The following is a 25,549-nucleotide window of genomic DNA, read 5'->3' as shown; positions in this document are numbered from 1 at the left end:
TGAGAGGTCAAGAGTCACAGGGTTTGTTTGTATGTCCTTAATACACAGAAGAAAAATAACGGACAAGAAATAGGGGAAGGACAGAAAAAGAAAGGAAACAATGAAAGAGGGATGGATTTATCTAGAGAGTAAAATAGAAAAAAGAGGGGGGAGAGGTAAAGGAAAAAAGATGGAAAATGTGAGGTGGAAGAGGGAAGACATACGATGAGTGCAGGGAGAGCGGGAAAAGAGAGGGAGCCAGACGGAAGGTGGGGGTGGAAGAGTTTTGTGCATAGTGTGAAATTTGATCATGTCATGGAGACTTTACAGACAGCTGGGAAGTCCCCCCTCAGTTCTCCCTCGCCCCTTGCTTCCCAGCTAGGAATCTTCAGGAGAAAAAGAAGGCTGCAGCATCGGACTGGCTCCACAGTTAACTGTTCATTTACTTAGAGTGGGAGAGTTTGTCTTTATTTAAAAAAATTAAAATGTATTTAACTAGGTAAGTCAGTTAAGAACACATTTTTATTTACAATGACGGCCTACCACAAGGCAAAAGGCCTCCTGCGGGGACGGGGATCTGAGAATAAAAATAAATTAAATAAAAACATACATCACAACAAGAGAGACACCACTACATAAAGAGAGACCTAAGACAGCAACATTGCAGCAGCACCACATGGTAGCAGCACAAAACGGGGTACAAACATTATTGGGCACAGACAACAGCACAAAAGGCAAGAAGTTAGAGAAAACAATACATCATGCAAAGCAACTACAAATGTCAGTAAGAGTGTCCATGATTGAGTCTTTGAATGTTTGTTGCAGCTCGTTCTAGTCGCTAGCTGCAGCGAACTGAAAAGACGAGCGACCCAGGAATGTGTGTGCTTTGGGGACCTTTAACAGAATGTGACTGACAGAATGGATGTTGTATGAGTGAGGGGGGCGTGAGGCCTAAGAGGGTTTTATAAATAAGCATCAACCAGTGGGTCTTGCGACGGGTTTACAGAGATGACCAGTTTACAGAGTATAGAGTGCAGTGATGTATCCTATAAGGTGCATTGGTGGCAAATATGATGGCAGAACAGTAAAAAACATCTAGCCGTTCGCCCTTACCTGCCGATCTATAAATTACGTCTCCGTAATCTAGCATGGGTAGGATTGTCATCTGAGTCAGAGTTAGTTTTGCAGCTGGGGTGAAAGAGGAGTGATTACGATAGAGGAAACCAAGTCTAGATTTAACTTCAGCCTGCAGCTTTGATATGTGCTGAGAGAAGGACAGTGTACTGTCTAGCCATACTCCCAAGTACTTGTATGAGGTGACTACCTCAAGCTCTAAACCCTCAGAGCTAGCAATCACACCTGTGGGGAGAGGGGCATTCTTTGTTTTGGAAGTGTTCAGAACAAGGTTAAGAGCAGAGAAAGCTTGTTGTAGGGTATTTAACACAAAATCCAGAGAGGGGCCAGCTGGGTATAAGACTGTATTTTTTAAAATTTGACCTTTATTTAACTAGGCAAGTCAGTTAAGAACAAATTCTTATTTACAATTCTTATTTAAAATACCAGGGAACAGTGGATTAACTGCCTTGTTCAGGGGCAGAACGACCGATTTTTACCTAGTCAGCTCAGAATTCGATCTAGCAACCTTTCGGTTACTGGCCCAACACTCTAACCACTAGGCTACCTGCCTCCCCAGATGTATCATCTGTATATACATGGATGAGAGAGCTTCCTATTGCCTGAGCTATATTGTTGATGTAAATTGAGAAGAGCGTGGGGCCTAGGATCGAGCCTTGGTGTACAAACTTGGTGACAGGCAGTGGCTGAGACAGCAGATGTTCTGACTTTATACACTGCACTCATTGAGAGAGGTAGTTAGCGAACCAGGCCAAAAAGACCCCTCAGAGACATCAATAATTCTTAGCCGATCGACAAGAATGGAATGATCTACCGTATCACAAGCTTTGGCCAAGTCAATAAAAATAGCAGCACAACATTGCTGACTTAACACAGTAATGAAAATACACACAGGACACCGTGTCTTTTTAGTCACATTTATTGTCTTTATCCAGTATGACTACCTTTACACAGATATACCACTTCTCTATAGGAAAACAAAACTTCATAGGATTAGTTCAGCAGTATTACATTAGACTAAACTCAGTTATTTCATCATTTCATTTTTTCACTTTTTCAACATCTTCAAAGTTATAGGTTTGTTTTCGATTCTGTGTAAAGGTTCCCATGACTGATGAACATGCATATGACATTAAATTGTAATGAATATGCCACTAATCATAATGCACATTATTGAGAAGAATACCATACTGCATAACAATTCAAATACATACCAACATACAGATGAAGTCGTTATTTCATATAAAGGTATCAAACTCAATATGGATCAATACTGAAACACAATATGACAATATAAAGTTTACACAGCTAGTGTATTATCACAGTGCTATTGCTTCCAGCAAACAGAAAACGTGTATTTTTGTAAAACAGCATTAAAATTGCACTTTATTTTCTTCTTTTGTTTTTGCTTTCCAACCGTTTGATTGATAACTTTTTACGCCTCAACAAACGAGCATTGGCAATAATGGCACAATTCAAGCTTGTTGATGCAAAATCTGTTTTCTGTTTCCTGAAATCACAACGCTTGAATAAGATGTAAAAAAAAGATTCAAGAATAAAAAATAAGATTTAAAAACTCAAAATGGACAAACAAACGACAAAATGCGCTCCCTGCACATTTGCCAACAATACTATTGATAGCACATTACCTTAACCAAACAAAGTTCGAGATCACCTAGATGTTTCAATAGAACACTGATCTACCCAGAACACAGTAGTGGTGTTTGTAACATTTTGTTCAATAGGAGGCCAAAGGGATTTATTTTGGTTCCCAGTTTGATAAAAAAAAAAAAAAAATCTCAATACCCCTGAATTTTCTGTTAGGATCACTGACCTGCAGAATTCAACACAATATCAATTGAATTGAGCTAATTTGAAAACTATCATCTCACCCCTGCAAAAAGGGCTCATCTTTGCATTTATTGCTGCTCACAAAGTCGGTTTAAACCCAAACCTCCTCACCTAAAAAACAAACAAAAAACACTAGTCTACGATTCTCCCTTGAAACAATGAAAGGCACGACTGGTCAGAACGAAGAACAAAACAGACCCAAAACAAATCCTGGGCAGCTCTAGGACAGAAAGCCACGGCCCCAAACTATACCTTTCCCACTGATGTACGGCTTGTCTTTCTTTCTGATTCTTCATTCTTTTCAAACCTAAATGATGTACCAAGATTTGGCACGATAAACAAAGAGAGAATGAAACAATTCCAATTTGGAATTTAATCGTTGCACTTGCAGAGAATTCTGTGAGCCAGTGATCCCTTATCAGTGTGACACCCTGGTAAGAAGCTGGAAAAACCAAAATAATTTTGTCACTCCATTTCTTCCCCCAAGAACTTCTTACCATTTTTGGAATCAGAGTGTCGTCAAGTTTCTCTGCGTTATCTTTGAACTATTCCTAGGAATAATAAATACATGAAAACCCCAGAATTAGCTCACCCTGGATTTTGTTTAGAACATGGCAGCAGAACAAACATAAAATCAAACCAACAGCATAATAATAATATGAGACATAACAATAAAAGGATGCTTATTCAGTTGGACAAATTCTCAGAATCTTAACAGTAGGACTGTGGTTTGCGGTGTGGCTTTAGGAGAGTAAATGGTCTCTATGGATGATACAAAGAGACAACATATGGGAGGAAATATATTCCTATATGTGTATACTTGACTAAATAACTCAAACCATAGCACTAAACCTTTCCTAGGTTAATAATATAAAGTTATAATACTATAATAAAAGTGCACAGGTTAAAGAAAAAAAGATATATAAAAAAATAAAAAGATAAAAACGGTTTGTTGATTTACATTGAGGAAAGACCCCGACTCCCCTGGCTTCTCATGGGAGGGATAACTCAAATAATCACAAACTCTGATCATCGTTTTACTAGGAGGGCAGAGTTCACTGTACTTGTGAGCATCGTCTTCCGGCAGCAGCACTGGGAAATGTGAAATACCTTTTCATTCCCACACATAGGACATAGAGGTTAGAGGTCATATAGGTTATAGAGGCCATAGAGGACATATAGATCATGCTATATAGTGAGTTAAAGGGCAACTTGGAGGAATATTTCATATTCATTTAAGAGATTTTGTTTGGTCGGGTTTTACAATTTTGGCCTCTAGGGCTAGCTGTTTTCAGGAACACTGAATGTGACGTCGGCAGTGTTAGAGGATCCTGAGTTTGAGGATCCTCATCCGGGCAGAATTAAATTAATACAAAATAAAGAAACATAGAAATCAGAAACATGTGCATTATTGGTCATTTTAGACTTGGTCAGTAATGATGCCAGTCCAATCAAAAACACAAAATAAGAAAGAGTAAAAAGATGAACGCCGAAGCCCCAGTTAGTTATAGTTGCTACTAACTACAGGTAGGTGCAAACTGGGTTAGTTATAGTTGCTACTAACTACAGGTAGGTGCAAACTGGGTTAGTTATCAACATCATGTCAATATGTTCTAGAGGAGCTGATGTAAAAGCACTATTGCCTGAGGAAGACCAGCAAGTGCGAGAAGCCGATGACCTCACAAGTACTATGACCTTTGACACCTCCAAAACACAGACCCCCCCCCCCCCCCCCCCAGAGTATAAACCATACCCCAGAACCAGGTCAGTCATAGGAGGGCTTTTCCCAAATGGCATGCAGGTTAATGAGAACGGGCATGTTTTTTATTTGTTGCATGCAGGCTCTCAACCAATCAAAAATCTAATTAAGAGTGTGTGAGAGAACTCAACATTGATGTGGGCAGAGCCTGCAGACAGAGGTAGGAGGAGTTTATTCTGGTGGCATTCTATTGATGACACCAGATAAACGGACATTGATCTCAAACTAGACCAAGAGAACTTGGGGGGGGGGGGGGGGGGGGGGGGGGGGGTCTCTCTAGCCACAATCACATCCTGGATTATTAAATCTATCTATTGCTCAGTGAATCCTTAGAGCCGAAACAAGGAAAGGGGGATAGAGGGTCAACTAATTTGAATCAATGTCCACTGGTAAGATTCCACAGTTAAAGACAAAGTAGTTAAACAAAAACATGTAGCATTTTTTTTAATCACCAAGGGTTTAGAGCACCTCAAATAACCCTGGAACCCATGTCTCCAAACACAGTATCAAATTCATGATCAGCATCGTTTAAACACTATTATTAGTCCTCTGTTCTCTCCTAGTCTCTACACTCAGGGCAAACTGATATAAACAAAGAGTGAATCTATCGCTGTCACTTAAGTGGAACAATAACCGAAGAGTGATTTTCACTCAGTGGAGGTGTATGAATGATGTGAACACAGTCTCCATACTGTGTTGTGTGTCTAAAGGCCTCGTAGGGCAGCACAGCACATACTCAACTCAAGCAGGGTTGGGGATGTCCCTCGTTCTGAGGAATGACAGCTCTCCCTCTCTATTCCAGAGAGAGGGGGCCTAGGAGTATCCTAGAAGATTCTAACCTGATTACAATCATTTCATTAAGAATATATCGTTTTTTATATGTTACTGGTAGAAAAAGCATAATTTGATGAATCTTCAAGGATTTCCTGGTATCAACCCTGCTTTTAGCATCATAAAGCTAACAATGTGTGGTTATGTAAAACATGGATTTATCTAACACAAGCCCCACATTTATTTTTATCTGCCTGGCACAAGCTTGCAAGGTTTAAAGCTTTTTTGGGGGTAATGAAGACAGTATATTGGTTTGTCCTCTTGCATACAAACAGCATCTCAGAAATGAACGACCCTCCATTTATAATATTTTCAGAAAACAACATACACATACAGATCACTGAGATCACTCTCACTCACACACACTCATACACACAGACACACGCAGGGTTCAGAACACGCATACGCGTGAGGACGTTACCTGATGATATTCAGAGTCCCCCCCCCCCCCCCACACACAAATCCCCCTCTCTACTTAAAGGGGGAGTGGCGTTTCAGGGCGAGCAAGCTGCTGACAATCTAAAAGAGAGAGAGAGGGGTTGTCATGACAACCAAGTGACGAGACACAGGTTAGAGTCATGAGGAGGAGGACAGGGTTTTCAGCCACATAACCACACATAGTTCATTTGAGAGCTTAAAAGGGCCTCCAAAAAGAGAGGGAAAGGAGATAGAGGGAGAGATGAGCATCAGGGTGATAGACACAAAGACGGGGCTTTACATCGATAGATAGATATAGTTGATATCAAGTGCTTGGGTCGACAGGCACTTTGCTGAAGGTTGTCAGTTTTGTTTGCAGAATTATGATCCGGATCTGGGTGCCATTGATTTTTGTGCTTTTTTAGGATCTTTACTGATGTTACAAAAATCACCATCAATCAAAACTATATTGTATCTGTTCACAGTTATTTTATCCTTTTCTAATAGAAGTTAGAACCTGAGGCACCTATTCTGAAGTGCACTTAATTTAGATGTAGAGATCGTTTCGTCTTGCTTTCGTTCTCTAGTAATATGGCTCTGAAAGAACACCAATATGACATATACTGGGTCACATGGAATAGCCCTCCATTTCTTTCAGCAGACGCTAAATAACTGCTCTGGTTAAAATGTACAGCCCTGTAGTACATAGCTTGTGCTGTGCCACACACCTTTTTACATAGAAAAAACAGTTAAAAGCTCAGTAGCATTCTCAGCTGCAATGCCATGCGATTGATCTGAATGAATCCTGAAATTAAACACCTGTGGTCTTAGGTGCTCCTTTACCACCCACCTCCGACATCACTAATCATCAGCCAACCCGCTTTAAGAGTTTTGAAATTCAGTTAGAAAACCCAGCAAATCACACTGGACTCCCCTAAGCAACAGCATGGGGAGTTTGCATATTGTTTTGTTTCATTTGTTTATGTAAACATTAAAGAGTGACCTGATTGGTCAGCGGGTTGCTGGGCTGGCTCAGTCCTGGGGGGCCAGGAGAGAGGAGGATGGGAGGCTTTATCGAAGGAGCACCAACGCCAACAGACGAGCAACACAAGGAGAGGATGTCAGCTTCAGTCACATGACCCCTTAGTGACACCCTCTTCCCAAGTCCCCACCCCCTAAGTGCATTACAGTTACCAGGCAACACACTCAGGGGGTTCAGAACACACTAAGCACAAATGCTGCCACCTTTAACATCATCGTAAGTGCAGCACCCCATAATATCCACAGAAGCCTACCGGCAGCCGGTTGAGACCCTATCCACATGCCATACATTATGTCTACAACAGTCCCAAACTTCTAGTGCACACTGTACTGTACATGCACATCTGCATTCCCCTAAACATTTACACTAGCAGACGTGAGTGGCCATACGTGGCCATGGGCATACTTATGTACTGTAGGTTAGACACACACCAGGCCCTATGTGGCTACAGGCTGGGCAGGCAGGGAGCTAAGCGAGCATAGTGGGGCTCTTTAACATTAATGCAGGGGAGAGCCTCGGGCTCCTCCCCTCTGTACACAGCAGTCCCGTGCTGACAACACAGCCGCTTCAGTCGCAGTAGATCTTGTACTTCTCGCTGCAGAAGACCACAGGGCCTCCACGGATGCAGTTGGGCATGGCGTTGAGCTCATTGGGGCGGCCGATCCCGGCACAGGTGAGGCCGTGACTAATGCGTGGGTTGTTGGCGGCGTTAGTCTGCCCGTTAGTGGTTCTGCCGTTAGTGGTTTTGGCTTTTGGTTTGCCTCCGCGGCGGGTCTGCTCAGTGTCAAACTCCAGGTCCTCCAGGCGCTGGGTCAGGGCCAGCTTCTGCTGGATGGCCATACGGAGCAGGGAGTTCAGGGTCTTCTTCTCATCCTCCGCCGCAGACAGCTGTCTCTGCATCTCATCCAGCTGAGTCACATACTCATCACAGCTACAGCAGAGAAGGAGGGAGAGAGAGAGATACAGAAATAAGGAGAGAGAGAGACTTGACTTTTTGTCTTTCTTTACTGAAACTCATTTCATTTTTAAAAAACTCACACCCCCTTAAAAATAAAACATCTAAATATATCCTGTACTGCATACATGTACCATACTCACCTTTCCATTTAGCACATGATACAAACCGACATCACAATGCCCAAAACAATACCCACTTCTACAACCGTATATCCAAAACATCTTCCCCAGCTATACAGACAAACACAGTTTCTTTCATTACACAGAAAGGACACCCCTGTCCGACTCCCGGTTCAGCCCGTACCAACCAGCTGTTAGTGGCCAGGGCTCCATGAAGAACCCTCCACTGGAGGTCCCCTGACCTCTTTGGTACTGGGGGTTTGTAGAGCCCCCTCCACCTAAAACCCACCATACTCTCCGCCCCACATATCCCCTGCCACTGATGTGCCTTCACTCCCTCAGGCTCCTAATGTTCCTCACCTTAACACAGAGGTTGTAGAGGGCTTTACCTCCCACATCCTCAAACTCCCCCAGGCTCCTAATGTTCCTCACCTTAATGCAGAGGTTGTAGAGGGCTTTACCTCCCACATCCTCAAACTCCCCCAGGCTCCTAATGTTCCTCACCTTAATGCAGAGGTTGTAGAGGGCTTTACCTCCCACATCCTAAAACTCCCCCAGGCTCCTAATGTTCCTCACCTTAATGCAGAGGTTGTAGAGGGCTTTAACTCCCACATCCTCAAACTCCCCCAGGCTCGGAGTGTAAAATCTAACAAGTCCTCCAGACCCCCTTGCCAGTCTCCAGTCTCTGCCATCACCTGCAGTTGCGAAAACATTGGTGGCCGCTCACCCTTCGGCCGCTCAAACACCCCCCCTTACCGGCTCAGACAGTGCCTCCTGGACCTCCTCCAGGAATCTCTCCAGCAGCCTAAGAGACATTATTCCTGTTTGTTGTGCCAAGACTTCCGGGGTTTTCCACCCCTCCTCTCCCAGCAGTCTCAGGTCACCCAGCCTTTGTAAACCCCCTGCCATCAGTTGCCTCTGCAGGGTGGCCGACTGAACCGATTTCAAAGGGATGGCTGGGTTGTTGAAGATAGGCTCCTCCCACACCCACAGCCCAGGCTTCACACCCCCTTCTCGTATGGGCCTTAGCAGCTGCCAGGCCCTCAGCACTGCAGAGTAAAAATCTGAGAGACCTGCTGTACTCAGCCTCTCCAACTTCATGAGGAACAGCTGCCGGTCCAACCCTAATCCGCCAGCTCTCCTCAGCAGCGTGCATGCTGGTTCCCTCCAGCCGACATCAGTATGGTACAGCAGTCTCTGCACCGCCCTTTGACCGGAAAGCAGCCATCCTGCTCTCCAGTTCCACCAGGCCATGTCCTCCTTCGTGGACGGTCATGTACAACACTGCCGCCCTCAGCCAGTGATGGTCCGACCAGAAGAAGTCCACCAGCTTGCGTTGCTGGTCTGTGAGCAGGGGGATTGAGGACAGCCAGTTTATACCACAGGGAAGATGCCACCAGGTTGTTGATTATCAGCACCCTCCCTCTATATGACACTTTGGACAGGAGCCACCTCCACCTGGCCGGTCTTGACACCACTGCCTGTGACAGCCCCTCCCAGTTCTTCCTGACCAACTTCTCCAAGCCCAGGTACACCCCCGACACTTCAAGCCCTTCACAACCCCACTGCAAACCCCCTGGAAGCAGAGGAGCCCTATCCCCCATGCTCCACATAACAGAGCTTTGCTCTTTCCCCAGTTCACCTTAGCTGAAGAAGCTCCCTCGTACACCTTCAGACTGGTCTCTAGTGCCTGCATATCCTGACCATCCCTGACCATCACAGAAACATCCTCTGCATATGCTGACACTGCTATGCCTGCCACCACATCCATGCCTGTCCAGCACACTCTCTGCAGTCTCCTGCGTAGCAGTCCCAAAAAGGCTCAATGGCTAGTGTGTATAACTGCCCAGATAGAGGGCATCCCAGTCTCACCCAGACTGGCCTACTGAGCCCCCCTCCCACCTTAACCATACATGACGCCCAAGCATACAACAGCTTCACACAGGTCAAAAAAACTCTTCCCAAACCCAAAGACAGACATCACATTAAACCTGATACTCATGGTCCACTCTAGATCTAAAGAGACCAGTCCAAAGTTCACTTTAGAACCTCGACAAGTCCAACATGTCCCTAATTAAGAACAATTTGTCCGTGATTGAGTGTCCCGGTACACAATATGTTTGGTCCTTATGTACTATCGAGTCCAAATGGGACTTCAGTCTGTTAGAGATGACCTTGGCAAATATCTTGTAGTCTGTACAGAGTAATGCCACAGGCCTCCAGTTCTTAAGTTCACACAAGTCCCCTTTTTGGGCAGAGTCAGAGCCGCCCGAAGGCAGCTCATCGGCAACTCTCCTACCCCGACGCATTCACACAACAGGCAAAATAAGTCCTGTCCAATTATTCCCCAGAATCTTTTAGAAAACTCCACTGGGAGTCCATCGACCCCCGGTGCACGACCGGGGGACATCTGGGTTACGGCCTCTGCCAGTGCATGGGACAACAGAGGAATGTCCATTTTATCCCTCTGTGCCAGAGAGAGCTTAGGGAGTCCTGCGAACAAGACCTGAGCACACATAGGATCACACACTCCCGCATCTCTCCCACCACAGACGTTACCCGCCCATCAGACAGCCGTAGAAAATGCTTACCCTTGGCTTCACAGCTCTGTCTTTCCAAACCAAAGAAGAAGGAGCTGGGAGCATCCATCTCCTTGAGCATGGAGAACTTAGCTCTTACAAGTGCTCCCTTTGCTTTAACCTGTAAAAAACTACCCAGGTCCCTACGTAATTCACAGCTAAATTAGCCTGGAGGCCTACATTACCTTGCCCCACCATCTCTACCTCCAGCTCACGAATACAACGCTCTAGTTCCCCCAATACTCTCCTAGCCTCTGAGGATGAGATAGCTGTATACTGATGACAGAAAACCCGAATTTGGACTTTACCCACATCACACCATTGACTCAGAGAATCATACTCCTCTCTTCGCTGCCGCCACCTTTCCCAAAAGTTCTGGAAACCTGAGCAAAAAGTATCATCTTGTAAGAGCTTTACATTAAACTTCCAGTGGGATGCCTGCCGGGGCCCTGGTGAAATAGACAGCCAAGCTGTGGTGATGCGAAATCCCCACTGGTAGAATGGTAGCGCCCAACAGCTTATTGCTCTGATTTCTGGACATGTAAAACCGATCAAGTCGGTCTGCACTCACCCTAGCCCCAAACACCTTCACCCATGTATACTGTCTTGTGTTGGGATGTTTAGTTCTCCAAACATCCACTAGGTCGAACTGATGAATGATGTCCCTTAACACTCCCACTGACACTGACAAATTTTTACAAAAGACAGAAATGGGGAAGAGCTGAGGCTCTTCCCCATTTCTGTCTTTTGTAAAAATTTGTTGTATAGTTCCAGTCCCCTCCGACCACCAGCGTCTCCTCAGGCGCTACCTGTGAGAGTTCCTGTCTAAGACACCCAAATAGAACCCCTCTCTTTCTCCCTCTATTAGGCGCATACACATTTATACAGACAAACCCCATGTTGTTAATTTCTGCTTTTACAACAAGCAGCTTTACACACCTCCTTTGAGGAGCAAATTTTTACAGACAGCCCAGGTGCAAAAAAGACTGCCACACCTGCACTAAAATTTGTCCCATGGCTCAACACACTTGCCCCTTTCCACCAGAGCCCCCAATCGACTTCATTCAACACATCACTATGAGTCTCCTGCAGAAACAACACCTGTACTTGTTTTTGTTTTACATATTCACCCAACACACTCCTCTTCCCCACATCTCTGGTGCCATTTATATTGAGCAGCCTACCCGACAAGTCTCCATAAGAAGTGGTGGAAAAGCCAGCAGAGAAAGAGACCAATAGAAAACTCAAAAAGCCCCAGTGTCAGAAAGAAAATATACATCTAAACAATGTCTGAAGGTCGACCTTTACGCACTGTTGTGACCCACTTCCTCAACCTAAACCGTTTCCTGGGTGAGAGGACACCATGCCCCTCATTCTTCATAGCATGTTGTACTGATCTTACAAACTTTCTCGGATTATAAAAAAAAGCCTCAAGATGAACTTTTTTCCCCTTGGTCTCATTCAGGAACCTTGTCAGTTCTCTCAACGTGTACTTAGACCCCTCTGCTTGACTGGCTGTCAGCTCTGAGCCCATTGAAGAGGAGTCTGAAAAAAATAACTCCTCATCCTCTTCCTCAGACTCACTTTCCTCCTCATCTCCATCATCTCCCATCCTGACCACCTGCCCTTTCTCTCTAGTCAGGGCCTCCACTCCCACAGCAACAGGCAAAGGTTCCATGGTGCCTTCGACCACACCCCTTTTCCTTTTCCGCTTGACACCCTCTTCCTCCCCCCTAGTCTCTTACACTTCCCCACTATACTCTCCTCATCCACTAGAATAACCTGACTAGATCCAGCATCATCTACACCACCCTCCATAGCATGACTAGACCCAGTCTCATCTACACCACCCTCCATAGCATGACTAGACCCAGTCTCATCTACACCACCATCCATAGCATGACTAGACCCAGTCTCATCTACACCACCCTCCATAGCATGACTAGACCCAGTCTCATCTACACCACCCTCCATAGCATGACTAGACCCAGTCTCATCTACACCACCATCCATAGCATGACTAGACCCAGCCTCATCTACACCACCCTCCATAGCATGACTAGACCCAGTCTCATCTACACCACCATCCATAGCATGACTAGACCCAGTCCCATCTACACCACCATCCATAGCATGACTAGACCCAGTCTCATCTACACCACCCTCCATAGCATGACTAGACCCAGCCTCATCTACACCACCCTCCATAGCATGACTAGATCCAGCCTCATCTACACCACCATCCATAGCATGACTAGATCCAGCCTCATCTACACCACCCTCCATATAATGACTAGGCCCAGCATCATCTACACCACCCTCCATAGCATGACTAGACCCAGTCTCATCTACACCACCATCCATAGCATGACTAGATCCAGCCTCATCTACACCACCCTCCATAGCATGACTAGGCCCAGCATCATCTACACCACCCTCCATAGCATGACTAGACCCAGCCTCATCTACACCACCATCCATAGCATGACTAGACCCAGTCTCATCTACACCACCCTCCATAGCATGACTAGACCCAGACTCATCTGCACCACCCTCCATAGCATGACTAGACCCAGTCTCATCTACACCACCCTCCATAGCATGACTAGACCCAGCCTCATCTACACCACCCTCCATAGCATGACTAGACCCAGCCTCATCTACACCACCCTCCATAGCATGACAAGGACCAGCATCATATACACCACCCTCCATAGCATGACTAGACCCAGCCTCATCTACACCACCCTCCATAGCATGACTAGACCCAGCCTCATCTTACCACCATCCATAGCAGGTCTAGACCCAGCCTCATCTACACCACCCTCCATAGCATGACTAGACCCAGACTCATCTACACCACCCTCCATAGCATGACTAGACCCAGCATCATCTACACCACCATCCATAGCATGACTAGACCCAGTCTCATCTACACCACCCTCCATAGCAGGACTAGACCCAGCCTCATCTACACCACCCTCCATAGCATGACTAGACCCAGCATCATCTACACCACCCTCCATAGCATGACTAGACCCAGTCTCATCTACACCACCATCCATAGCATGACTAGATCCAGCCTCATCTACACCACCCTCCATAGCATGACTAGGCCCAGCATCATCTACACCACCCTCCATAGCATGACTAGACCCAGCCTCATCTACACCACCATCCATAGCATGACTAGACCCAGTCTCATCTACACCACCCTCCATAGCATGACTAGACCCAGCCTCATCTGCACCACCCTCCATAGCATGACTAGACCCAGTCTCATCTACACCACCCTCCATAGCATGACTAGACCCAGCCTCATCTACACCACCCTCCATAGCATGACTAGACCCAGCCTCATCTACACCACCCTCCATAGCATGACAAGGACCAGCATCATATACACCACCCTCCATAGAATGACTAGACCCAGCCTCATCTACACCACCCTCCATAGCATGACTAGACCCAGCCTCATCTTACCACCATCCATAGCAGGTCTAGACCCAGCCTCATCTACACCACCCTCCATAGCATGACTAGACCCAGACTCATCTACACCACCCTCCATAGCATGACTAGACCCAGCATCATCTACACCACCATCCATAGCATGACTAGACCCAGTCTCATCTACACCACCCTCCATAGCATGACTAGACCCAGCCTCATCTACACCACCCTCCATAGCATGACTAGACCCAGCCTCATCTACACCACCATCCATAGCAGGACTAGACCCAGCCTCATCTACACCACCCTCCATAGCATGACTAGACCCAGCATCATCTACACCACCATCCATAGCATGACTAGACCCAGCCTCATCTACACCACCATCCATAGCATGACTATGCCCAGCATCATCTACACCACCCTCCATAGCATGTCTAGGCCCAGCATCATCTACACCACCATCTCTAGCCTGACTAGACCCAGCCTCAGCTACCCCACCATCTCTAGCCTGACTAGACCCAGCCTCATCTACCCCACCATCTCTAGCCTGACTAGACCCAGCCTCAGCTACCCCACCATCTCTAGCCTGACTAGACCCAGCCTCAGCTACCCCACCATCTCTAGCCTGACTAGACCCAGCCTCAGCTACCCCACCATCTTTAGCCTGACTAGACCCAGCCTCCGCTACCCCACCATCCATAGCATGGCTAGACCCAGCTTCAGCTATCCCACCATCCATAGCATGGCTAGACCCAGCCTCAGCTATCCCACCATCCATAGCATGGCTAGACCCAGCCTCAGCTATCCCACCATCCATAGCATGGCTAGACCCAGCTTCAGCTACCCCACAATCTCTAGCCTGACTAGACCCAGCCTCCGCTACCACACCATCTCTAGCCTGACTAGGCCCAGATTCATCTACACCACCATCCCTGGCATGACTATGCCCAGCCTCTGCTGTCTGCATCTCATTACCCCCTGCACGTTGACTTCGATTTCTCCCACTGGTGCTTGTGCCCTCACCTTGTCTATGGCCTTTATGTGGGCACACAAAGCTCTTATGCCCCAAATCTCCACACTCAAAACACCGTAGACTATCTGTGCTGGCAAACCCTGCATAGAGCCCCTCCCCATGCCTCACTTTAAAAATGCACATTTAGCTGTTGCTCATTGTTATTCAGAAACATAAACACTTGCCTCCGGAACGAAACAACGTGCTTAACGGCATCTGCCTGAAAACCTGCTGACAGTACACGATGACCACTAGCAAACTTACCAAAATGACTCAGCTCTTTCCTGATTTGATCCTCCGTAATAAATGGAGGCACGTTTTCAACTACTACTCTTGTCGAAGGGGTAGAGAGAGGTGAAGTTGGCACCAACACACCACTTACAAATATTCCACCTTCAATTAGCCTACCAACCAAGTCTGCTCTTTTCATGAACACAACCACAGCTTTGTTCATTCTAGAAGCAGAATGTATAAGTTCAGCTCCTACCTGTTCACCGACTGCAAGCAGAACCTCCTCCACCTTAACTCCATTCTCAGGAACACACCTGAATCCATGCTGTATCGACAGTGTCTCCTCCGCACTAGGCTGAGAAGCCATCGCACACACCACACCTTCCAAACCCCAGGAAACTTACTCTGTCCTCTTCCAACCAACTTTGAAAAAACTGTGGATACCGCTAAAACAAATATTGCATTAACCCTCCACCATAGAAAATAAAATTGAAAGAAAAGACCAAGAAAAGAAACAAGAAAGTTAGTTAGGACAGAGTCCTCCACACCAAACACTCAAACTCCCCAAAACTCTCAGCATGCACTGCAAGAGAGAGAGAAAGAAAGAGGGAGAGAGGGAAATGGGGGAGAGAGAGAGCGGGATAGGGAGAGAGAGAGAGCAAGATGGGAGACAGAGAGGGATGGGAGGAGAGAGAGAGTGATAGGGAGAGAATAAGAGAGGGAGAGGGATAGAGAGAGAGCGAGAGAGAGAGAGAGAGAGAGGGATGGGAGGAGAGATAGAGAGACGGAGAGGGAGAGAGAGAGGGATAGATAGAGAGGGATGGGAGGAGAGAGAGTGATAGGGAGAGAGAGAGGAGGATAGAGAGAGAGGGATGGAATGAGAGAGAGAGTGATAGGGAGAGAGAAAGGGGGATAGATAGAGAGGGATGGGAGGAGAGAGAGTGATAGGGAGAGAGATAGGGGGATAGAGAGAGAGGGATGGGAGGAGAGAGAGTGATAGGGAGAGAGAGAGGGGAATAGAGAGAGAGGGATGGGAGGAGAGAGTGATAGGGAGCGAGAGAGAGAGAGGGATAGAGAGAGAGGGAAGTCGAGGAGAGAGGGATGGGAGGAGAGAGAGGGAGAGAGAGAGGGACAGATAGAGAGGGATGGGAGGAGAGAGAGAGTGATAGGGAGAGAGAGTGAGAGGGAGAGAGAGAGAGGGATGGGGGAGAGATAGAGAGGGAGAGAGAGGGCTATAGAGAGAGGGATGGGGGGAGAGATAGAGAGGGAGAGAGAGGGATGGGACAGAGAGAGGGATGGGAGGAGAGATGGAGAGTGAGAGAGAGAGGGATAGGGAGAGAGGGATAGGGAGAGAGATAGGGAGAGAGGGGGATGGGGGAGAGATAGAGAGGGATAGAGAGAGAAAGAGAGAAAGGAGGAAAAGGGGGAGAGAGGGATAGGGAGAGAGATAGGGACATAGGGAGATGGGAGGAGAGATAGAGAGTGAGAGAGAGGGATAGGGAGAGAGAGGGATGGGAGGAGAGATAGAGAGGGATAGAGAGAGAAAGAGAGAAAGGAGGAAAAGGGGGAGAGAGGGATAGGGAGAGAGATAGGGACATAGGGAGATGGGAGGAGAGATAGAGAGTGAGAGAGAGGGATAGGGAGAGAGAGGGATGGGAGGAGAGATAGAGAGGGAGAGAGAGGGATAGAGAGAGAAAGAGAGAAAGGAGGAAAAGGGGAGAGAGGGATAGGGAGAGAGATAGGGAGAGAGGGGGATGGGAGGAGAGATAGAGAGTGAGAGAGAGGGATAGGGAGAGAGAGGGATGGGAGGAGAGAGAGAGAGGGAGGGGGAGGGATAGAGAGAGAGCAAGATCACATTAGAATCAGGCATTTGTCTCCAAAGTAAGTGATATTCCAGTCTTTGAACTTGCACACCAGAGAAGATAATTGAGACATTTTCATTGGCCAGTAGGTGGCAGTAGCAACCTGCACTGTAAACAGCCAAAGGTACAGTGTCGCAGTGACTTTGGTCTGTAGGGTTCAATACCGTGGGTAGTAAACCATACAGTCAAATAGTAATATAGTCCATTCAGACTATTCATATTGTCTGTGGCCATATCTGAAAGATTTCCCTTCCCTTTGAGCCCTCTGAATACCAATGCAAGAAACACGTTTTGACCTATATTCGCCTTGACCTACCTCCCTAGGGCCTATCTTCACCACCAGATAGAGCCCTTAAGGTGTCTACCAGAACCTTGAAGTCTACGGTACTGTCATTTCACCAGACTATCTCTCCATCTCCCCAAGCACCTAAACTTTTGTCATCTTTTAAGAACAACAGGATCTCATTTCACCCCCACAAGACCTCATCTAAGTGTTGCACTGAGACAATAGAGAATGTAGAGATGTATTTACTATTCACAGCCCCCCCCCTTCACCAAACGGTACACTGTTCATCTCAAGGCCCAGCTACACATGACTCACTTTGTGCTGCTAATATCCAAACACAGTATGGTAATATATGCAGAGTTTATTAGCCTAACATACAGCCCATTTGAATGTGTCCCCGGTTTTCATGTGGTCTATGCTGATGAGGACTAAAAACTCTATGGTTGTGATTAACATTCATTCTGAATGCAGCTCTACCGTGTGCCTCAGTTTGTCTGTCTGCATGACAATATGAGGAGTCTGAGCACAGAGCGAGTTAATAATAGATCACGCACAAAGGAGGAAATGTCCCTCCTGCATCACCTAAGGAATGGGCTAAGGGAGAGAGAGAAGAAGAAGAGGGGGAAAACGAGAGAGGTGCAAGGGATGGAGAGGTGCAAGATTGGAAGAGATACAGTTGAAGTTGGAAGTTTACATACACTTAGGTTGGAGTCATTAAAACTCGTTTTTCAACCACTCCACAAACTATAGCTTTGTTAAGTTGGTTAGGACATCTACTTTGTGCATGACACAAGTAATTTTTCCAACAATTGTTTACGGACAGATTATTTCACTTACAATTCACTGTATAACAATTCCAGTGTGTCAGAAGTTTACATACACTAAGTTGACTGTGCCTTTAAACAGCCTGGAAAATTCCAAAAAATGATGTAATGTCTTTAGAAGCTTCTGATTTACATCATTTGAGTCATTTGGAGGTGTACCTGTGGATGTATTTCAAGGACTACCTTAAAACCAGTGCCTCTTTGCTTGACATCATTGGAAAATCAAAAGAAATCAGCCAAGACCTCATAAAAACAATAGTAGACCTCCACAAGTCTGGTTCATCCTTGGGAGCAATTTCCAAACGTCTGAAGGTACCACATTCATCTGTACAAACAATAGTATGACCACGCAGCCGTCATACCGCTCAGGAAGGAGACGCATCCTGTCTCCTAGAGATGAGAAAAGTGCAAATCAATCCCAGAACAACAGCAAAGGACCTTGTGAAAATGCTGGAGGAAACAGGTACAAAAGTATCTATAGCCACAGTAAAACGAGTCCTATATCGACATAACCTGAAAGACCGCTCTGCAAGGAAGAAGCCACTGCTCCAAAACTGCCATAAAAATGCCAGACTACGGTTTGCAACTGCACATGGGGACAAAGATGGTACTTTTTGGAGAAATGTCCTCTGGTCTGATGAAACAAAAGTAGAACTGTTCGGCCATAATGACCATCATTATGTTTGGAGGAAAAAGGGGGAGGCTTGCAAGCCGAAGAACACCATCCCAACCGTAAAGCACAAGGGTGGCAGCATCATGTTGTGGGGGTGCTTTGCTGCAGGAGGGACTGGTGCACTTCACAAAATAGATGGCATCATGAGAAAAGAAAATTATATGGATATATTGAAGCAACATCTCAAGACATCAGTCAGGAAGTTAAAGCTTGGTCGCAAATGGGACTTCCAAATGGACAATGACCCCAAGCATACTTCCAAAGTTGTGGCAAAATGGCTTAAGGACAACAAAGTCAAGTTATTGGAGTGGCCATCACAAAGCCCTCACCGCAATCCCATAGAAAATTTGTGGGCAGAACTGAAAAAGCATGTGCGAGCAAGGAGGCCTACAAACCTGAATCACTTACACCGCTCTGTCAGGAGGAATGGGCCAAAATTCACCCAACCTATTATGGGAAGTTTGTGGAAGGCTACCCAAAACTTTTTACCCAAGTTAAACAATTTAAAGGCAATGCTGCCAAATACTAATTGAGTATGTAAACTTCTAAACCACTGGGAATGTGATGAAAGAAATAAAAGCTGAAATAAATCATTCTCTCTACTATTATTCTGTCATTTCACATTCTTAAAATAAAGTGGTGATCCTAACTGACCTAAGGCAAGGGAATTTTTACTAGGATTAAATGTCAGGAATTGTGAAAAACTGAGTTTAAATGTATTTGGCTAAAGTGTATGTAAACTTCCGACATCAACTGTACTTCTGAGCTCACAGACCTAGATTTACTGTCCTCTCGCTATCTCTGATGCTTCCTTTATATTCATCCGGCTTCACCTTTTCTCTAGCATCAATGTAATATAACATGCAATCTCTCACATTAGTGGGAAATAGCCCAAGATATAAACTACTCTTATTTTGCCTTTCTCTCCCTCGTTCTTTCTATCTCTTCTTTAGTCTCACTGTGCTGTGATGCTAATTCTACCCTTTCTATACCGTTTTGATCTGGTGTGTGTGAATGTGAGTGTGTTAGAGCCAGGCAGGTGTGGAAAAACTAGGTCATGCTGCCCGGAATGTAGAGGCAGGGGTTCATGTAATCATATAGTCTCTAATCTGCTCAACCCCTCCTCTCTCATTATTACTCATTATGCCATTTTATTTTTGACCCTCTCTCTCCTTTCCCTGCATCCTCATATTAAATCTCTCCATCATCTCTCTGTCATCCCCTCCTTCATGTATCATCCTTCCTTCATCCTTTCTCATATTTCCTCTTCTCTCCCTCCCCCTGCCTTTCTCTAGCCTTCTATCGAACTCCTCTATGCTCGCTACCTGCAGTCACTTTTTTCTCTCCCTTTTCTCTCGCTCTCAGTCCCATTTCAATGCTGCTGTCACGGCTATCTGCGATGACATTGACATTCCCCAGTAATGATGTTAGCCACACCACTGCAGAGATATCTGCATCCTACCTTCCACCCCAGCTGTCCTTTAGCCTCACTCACATTGGCACCAACGAAATGGCATCTCAAAGCACTCCCTCAATCCTGCCCGCAGGTCCTCACACATCCTGTAATTAGAACACTCCCTGGCACTGGATTCAATCAAAGGAATTCCAGGTTAGTCTGAATCTAAACCCTGCGACAAAAAACACTGCAAGTTCGATCTGCTGGATTGAAATGTTTTCCTCTACAATTCCAAGTGTCAATAATAATCTATAAAACGACAACACGACAATAATGTTGCTGAGGTCTGTTGTGGTTCTTACCATTGCCTCTTCTTATTGTTCACATAAGACCTCATTTGTTATTGAGTCTCTCACTATTAGCCCGTTGAGGTGTTGTGTTATTGCACATGGGCACTCCTCTCTTCCCCCATATACACAAACACGCCCCCCCCCCCCCCCCCCCCCCTTGCGGGCTTGCAGTCTGATTCCCAGTGGGACACACACCCAGACAATAGGGATCAGTGCAGTTTAATTTGACCCAGTGTGAGATGGTGAATGGGGGTGGAGGGGCTCCCAGGAGACGCAGTGCCCTTTAAGATGGACTAGCCATGCTGGGGGGAGGGTGTAAGAGGGCGTGGGTTTTCCCGGGAAAAAATACAGGGTTCCATTCTGGGGATGAGGAGTTACAATAGGGCCCTTCTTGGCCTGATAGAGAGGGGTGGTGGGCTACAATGGCCCTGGGTGTCTGGGGGCGGCTGGCCCTTTGTAGAGCAACAGTCTCCACATTCTGAGTAGTCAGGAACAGAGACTCCACATCTCAGATGATCTATAGAAGGCAGGGGTTACGAAACACACACACAGGCTCACTGCACACACACACATGCGCACAGAGTATACACATGTGCACGGAATTCACTCATATCCACACCCACACACATGCGCTGAATGAAATATGACGAGGCGTTCATAGGGAGGGTATGGACTACACAGACAGGTGCACATGCCCTAAACATGCCCATACTGAAAAATGCGGTGCAGGCACACAGCACTACAGCCCATTTGTTTATCACATGGACTATGTACTCAGACCCACACACTCCCCTCAGCTGTTCTCTGGCTATGTGGGAACAGCACTGGTCATGGTGGAGGAAGATGAGAGAGAGGACACAGGAGGGAGGAGGGGGGAGAGAAAGGATGAATAACATAACCAACAATGAAATGAAGAACACAATGGAAATCAGAGGAAGACAAAGATATACTGAACAAAAAATATAAACGCAACGTGCAACAATTTATAATATTTTACTGACTCACAGATCATATAAGCAAATCAGTCAATTGAAATAAATAAATTAGGCCCTAGTCTATGGATTCTTGGGGGGGCAGGGGCGCAGTCGTGGGTGGGCATAGGTCCACCCACTTGGGAGCCAGGCCCAGCCAATCAGAATGAGTTTTTCTCCACAAAAGGGCTTTATTACAGACAGAAATATTCCTGGGTTTCATCAGCTGTCCGGGTGGCTGGTCTCAGACGATCCTGCAGGTGAAGAAGCTGGATATGGAGGACCTGGGCTGGCATAGTTACACATGGTCTGCGGTTGGGAGTCCGGTTGGTCGTACTCCCAAATTCTCGAAAATGACATTGGAGTAGAGAAATTAACATTACATCCTCTGGCAACAGCTCTGGTGGACATTCCTGCAGTCAGCATGCCAATTGCACACTCCCTCAAAACTTGATACATCTGTGGCATTGTAAAACTGCACATTTTAGAGTGGCCTTTTATTGTCCCCAGTACAAGGTGCAGCTGTGTACCTTAGTACACGAAGAGAAATGGAGCTCTTGCGCTGGCCCCCAGGTCTCGCACTTACAGCCAGAAGTTCAACGGACTGCCTGTTCGAGTTTTTTTTTCTGTCTACCAAAACCTACTATTGTGTACCTTAGTACCTTCTGTCTATCAAAACCTACTATTGTGTACCTTAGTACCTTCTGTCTACTAAAACCTACTATTGTGTACCTTAGTACCTTCTGTCTACTAAAACCTACTACTGTGTACCTTAGTACCTTCTGTCTACTAAAACCTACTACGGTGTACCTTAGCATCTTCTGTCTACCAAAACCTACTACTGTGTACCTTAGTACCTTCTGTCTACTAAAACCTACTACTGTGTACCTTAGTAACTTCGGTCTACTAAAACCTACTATTGTGTACCTTCTGTCTACTAAAACCTACTATTGTGTACCTTCTGTCTACTAAAACCTACTACTGTGTACCTTAGTACCTTCTGTCTACTAAAACCTACTACTGTGTACCTTAGCACCTTCTGTCTACTAAAACCTACTACTGTGTACCTTAGTACCTTCTGTCTACTAAAACCTACTACTGTGTACCTTAGTACCTTCTGTCTACTAAAACCTACTACTGTGTACCTTAGTACCTTCTGTCTACTAAAACCTACTACTGTGTACCTTAGTACCTTCTGTTTACAAAACCTACTACTGTGTACCTTAGTACCTTCTGTCTACTAAAACATACTACTGTGTACCTTAGTACCTTCTGTCTACTAAAACCTACTACTGTGTACCTTAGTACCTTCTGTCTACTAAAACCTACTATTGTGTACCTTAGTACCTTCTGTTTACAAAACCTACTACTGTGTACCTTAGTACCTTCTGTCTACTAAAACCTACTACTGTGTACCTTAGTACCTTCTGTTTACAAAACCTACTACTGTGTACCTTAGTACCTTCTGTCTACTAAAACCTACTACTGTGTACCTTAGTACCTTCTGTCTACTAAAACCTACTACTGTGTACCTTAGTACCTTCTGTCTACTAAAACCTACTACTGTGTACCTTAGTACCTTCTGTCTACTAAAACCTACTACTGTGTACCTTAGTACCTTCTGTCTACTAAAACCTAATATTGTGTACCTTAGTACCTTCTGTCTACCAAAACCTACTACTGTGTACCTTAGTACCTTCTGTCTACCAAAACCTACTATTGTGTACAGTATCTTAGCACCGCTTCCCTTCTTCCTTTTGTCTACACTTTACATGTAGCGTTTATATTTTTTGTTAAGTATAGAATGAGAGTGTGTGCTTGTATGATTTAACTGCAGGTGCTGGTCTGATCATTAGTCTTGCCTTGTGTGTGTAGCGCTGAGGGCTGCTGAGAGCAGGCATGTCCAGACATGTCTTAGGAATGTAAGAGCCAGGGTCTTACTGTAAACTGATACCACAGCTGGAGTAAAGCGTACAGGCACAAACACATTGGGAGCTTGCATTATATAAAAGGGTCTGACAAAGACTTGCACATTTATTCAGTCTCACTCCCTAACTCTGTTCACTCTAACCCCCTCACTCTGTTCACTCTAACCCCCTCACTCTGTTCACTCTAACCCCCTCACTCTGTTCAGTCTAACCCCCTTACTCTGTTCAGTCTAACCCCCTCACTCTGTTCAGTCTAACCCCCTCACTCTGTTCACTCTAACCCCCTCACTCTGTTCACTCTAACCCCCTCACTCTGTTCACTCTAACCCCCCCACTCTGTTCACTCTAACCCCCCCACTCTGTTCACTCTAACCCCCCCCACTCTGTTCACTCTAACCCCCCCCCACTCTGTTCACTCTAACCCCCCCCACTCTGTTCACTCTAACCCCCTCACTCTGTTCACTCTAACCCCCTCACTCTGTTCACTCTAACTCCCTCACTCTAACTCCCTCACTCTAACTCCCTCACTCTAACTCCCTCACTCTAACTCCCTCACTCTGCGGCCACACACACCAAACTGAGGCAACCCACTGAAAGTCTCAGAAATCCAAAAATCTACCTTCAACTCGACAGAGTATGTCAAAAATGCAATTTCCATGAGAAAGACTCAAATTAAGTCCCTGTAGAGAATCTAAAATGAAAGACCCCTCCATCCCTCTCTCCCTCTAGGATGTGTTGCTGTGAAGATGGAGGACAGATGAGGGGATGGAGGGAAGGACCGGGGGGGGGGGGGGGGGGGGGGGGGGGGGGACGTGGGTCAGTCATGGCCATCTGCCTCTTAAAGTTTCTCAAAGAGGCCTCCACCCCTTCTCCTCCTGCCCCACCATTATTATATAGGGCCAAATTAGCACGCTCCAGACAGTATAGTGACTGAACACCACCACCAATACCCAGGCTGAACACAGTCCTGAACACTACCACCAATACCCAGGCTGAACACAGCCCTGAACCCCACCACCACCAATACCCAGGCTGTACACAGCACTGAACAGCGCCACCACCAATACCAAGGCTGAACACAGCCCTGAACGCCACCACCAATATCCAGGCTGTACACAGCCCTGAACACCACCACCAATATCCAGGCTGAACACAGCCCTGAACGCCACTACCAATATCCAGGCTGAACACAGCCCTGAACACCACCACCACCAATACCCAGGCTGAACACAGCCCTGAACACCACCACCACCAATACCCAGGCTGAACACAGCCCTGAACACCACCACCACCAATGCCCAGGCTGAACACAGCCCTGAACACCACCACCACCAATACCCAGGCTGTACACAGCCCTGAACACCACCACCACCAATACCCAGGCTGTACACAGCCCTGAACACCACCACCACCAATACCCAGGCTGTACACAGCCCTGAACACCACCACCACCAATACCCAGGCTGTACACAGCCCTGAACACCACCACCACCAATACCCAGGCTGTACACAGCCCTGAACACCACCACCAATACCCAGGCTGTACACAGCCCTGAACACCACCACCAATACCCAGGCTGTACACAGCCCTGAACACCATCACCAATACCCAGGATGTACACAGCCCTGAACACCACCACCACCAATACCCAGGCTGTACACAGCCCTGAACACCACCACCAATACCCAGGCTGAACACAGCCCTGAACACCACCACCAATACCCAGGCTGTACACAGCCCTGAACACCACCACCAATACCCAGGATGTACACAGCCCTGAACACCATCACCACCAATACCCAGGCTGTACACAGCCCTGAACACCACCACCAATACCCAGGCTGAACACAGCCCTGAACACCACCACCAATACCCAGGATGTGCACAGCC

General features: G+C 46.4%; 1 protein-coding gene across 1 annotated transcript in view; it reads right to left on the bottom strand.

The window, feature by feature from the left end:
• Positions 1 to 2,016: 2,016 nt before the first annotated feature.
• LOC139368801 (protein bicaudal D homolog 2-like) overlaps positions 2,017 to 25,549 on the bottom strand; it is a 79,822-nt gene continuing 56,289 nt past the window's right edge. The window contains exon 10 of the mRNA XM_071108164.1: positions 2,017 to 7,944. Within this exon, the coding sequence (XP_070964265.1) occupies positions 7,581 to 7,944 (364 nt within the window). The 3' untranslated portion in view covers positions 2,017 to 7,580. The remainder of the gene's footprint in view (positions 7,945 to 25,549) is intronic.

This window comes from Oncorhynchus clarkii, chromosome 16, assembly GCF_045791955.1.
Source record: "Oncorhynchus clarkii lewisi isolate Uvic-CL-2024 chromosome 16, UVic_Ocla_1.0, whole genome shotgun sequence".
Taxonomy (NCBI): Eukaryota; Metazoa; Chordata; class Actinopteri; order Salmoniformes; family Salmonidae; genus Oncorhynchus; species Oncorhynchus clarkii.
Note: the sequence above shows the minus strand (reverse complement) of the source record. Positions and strands in the feature narration are given on the sequence as shown.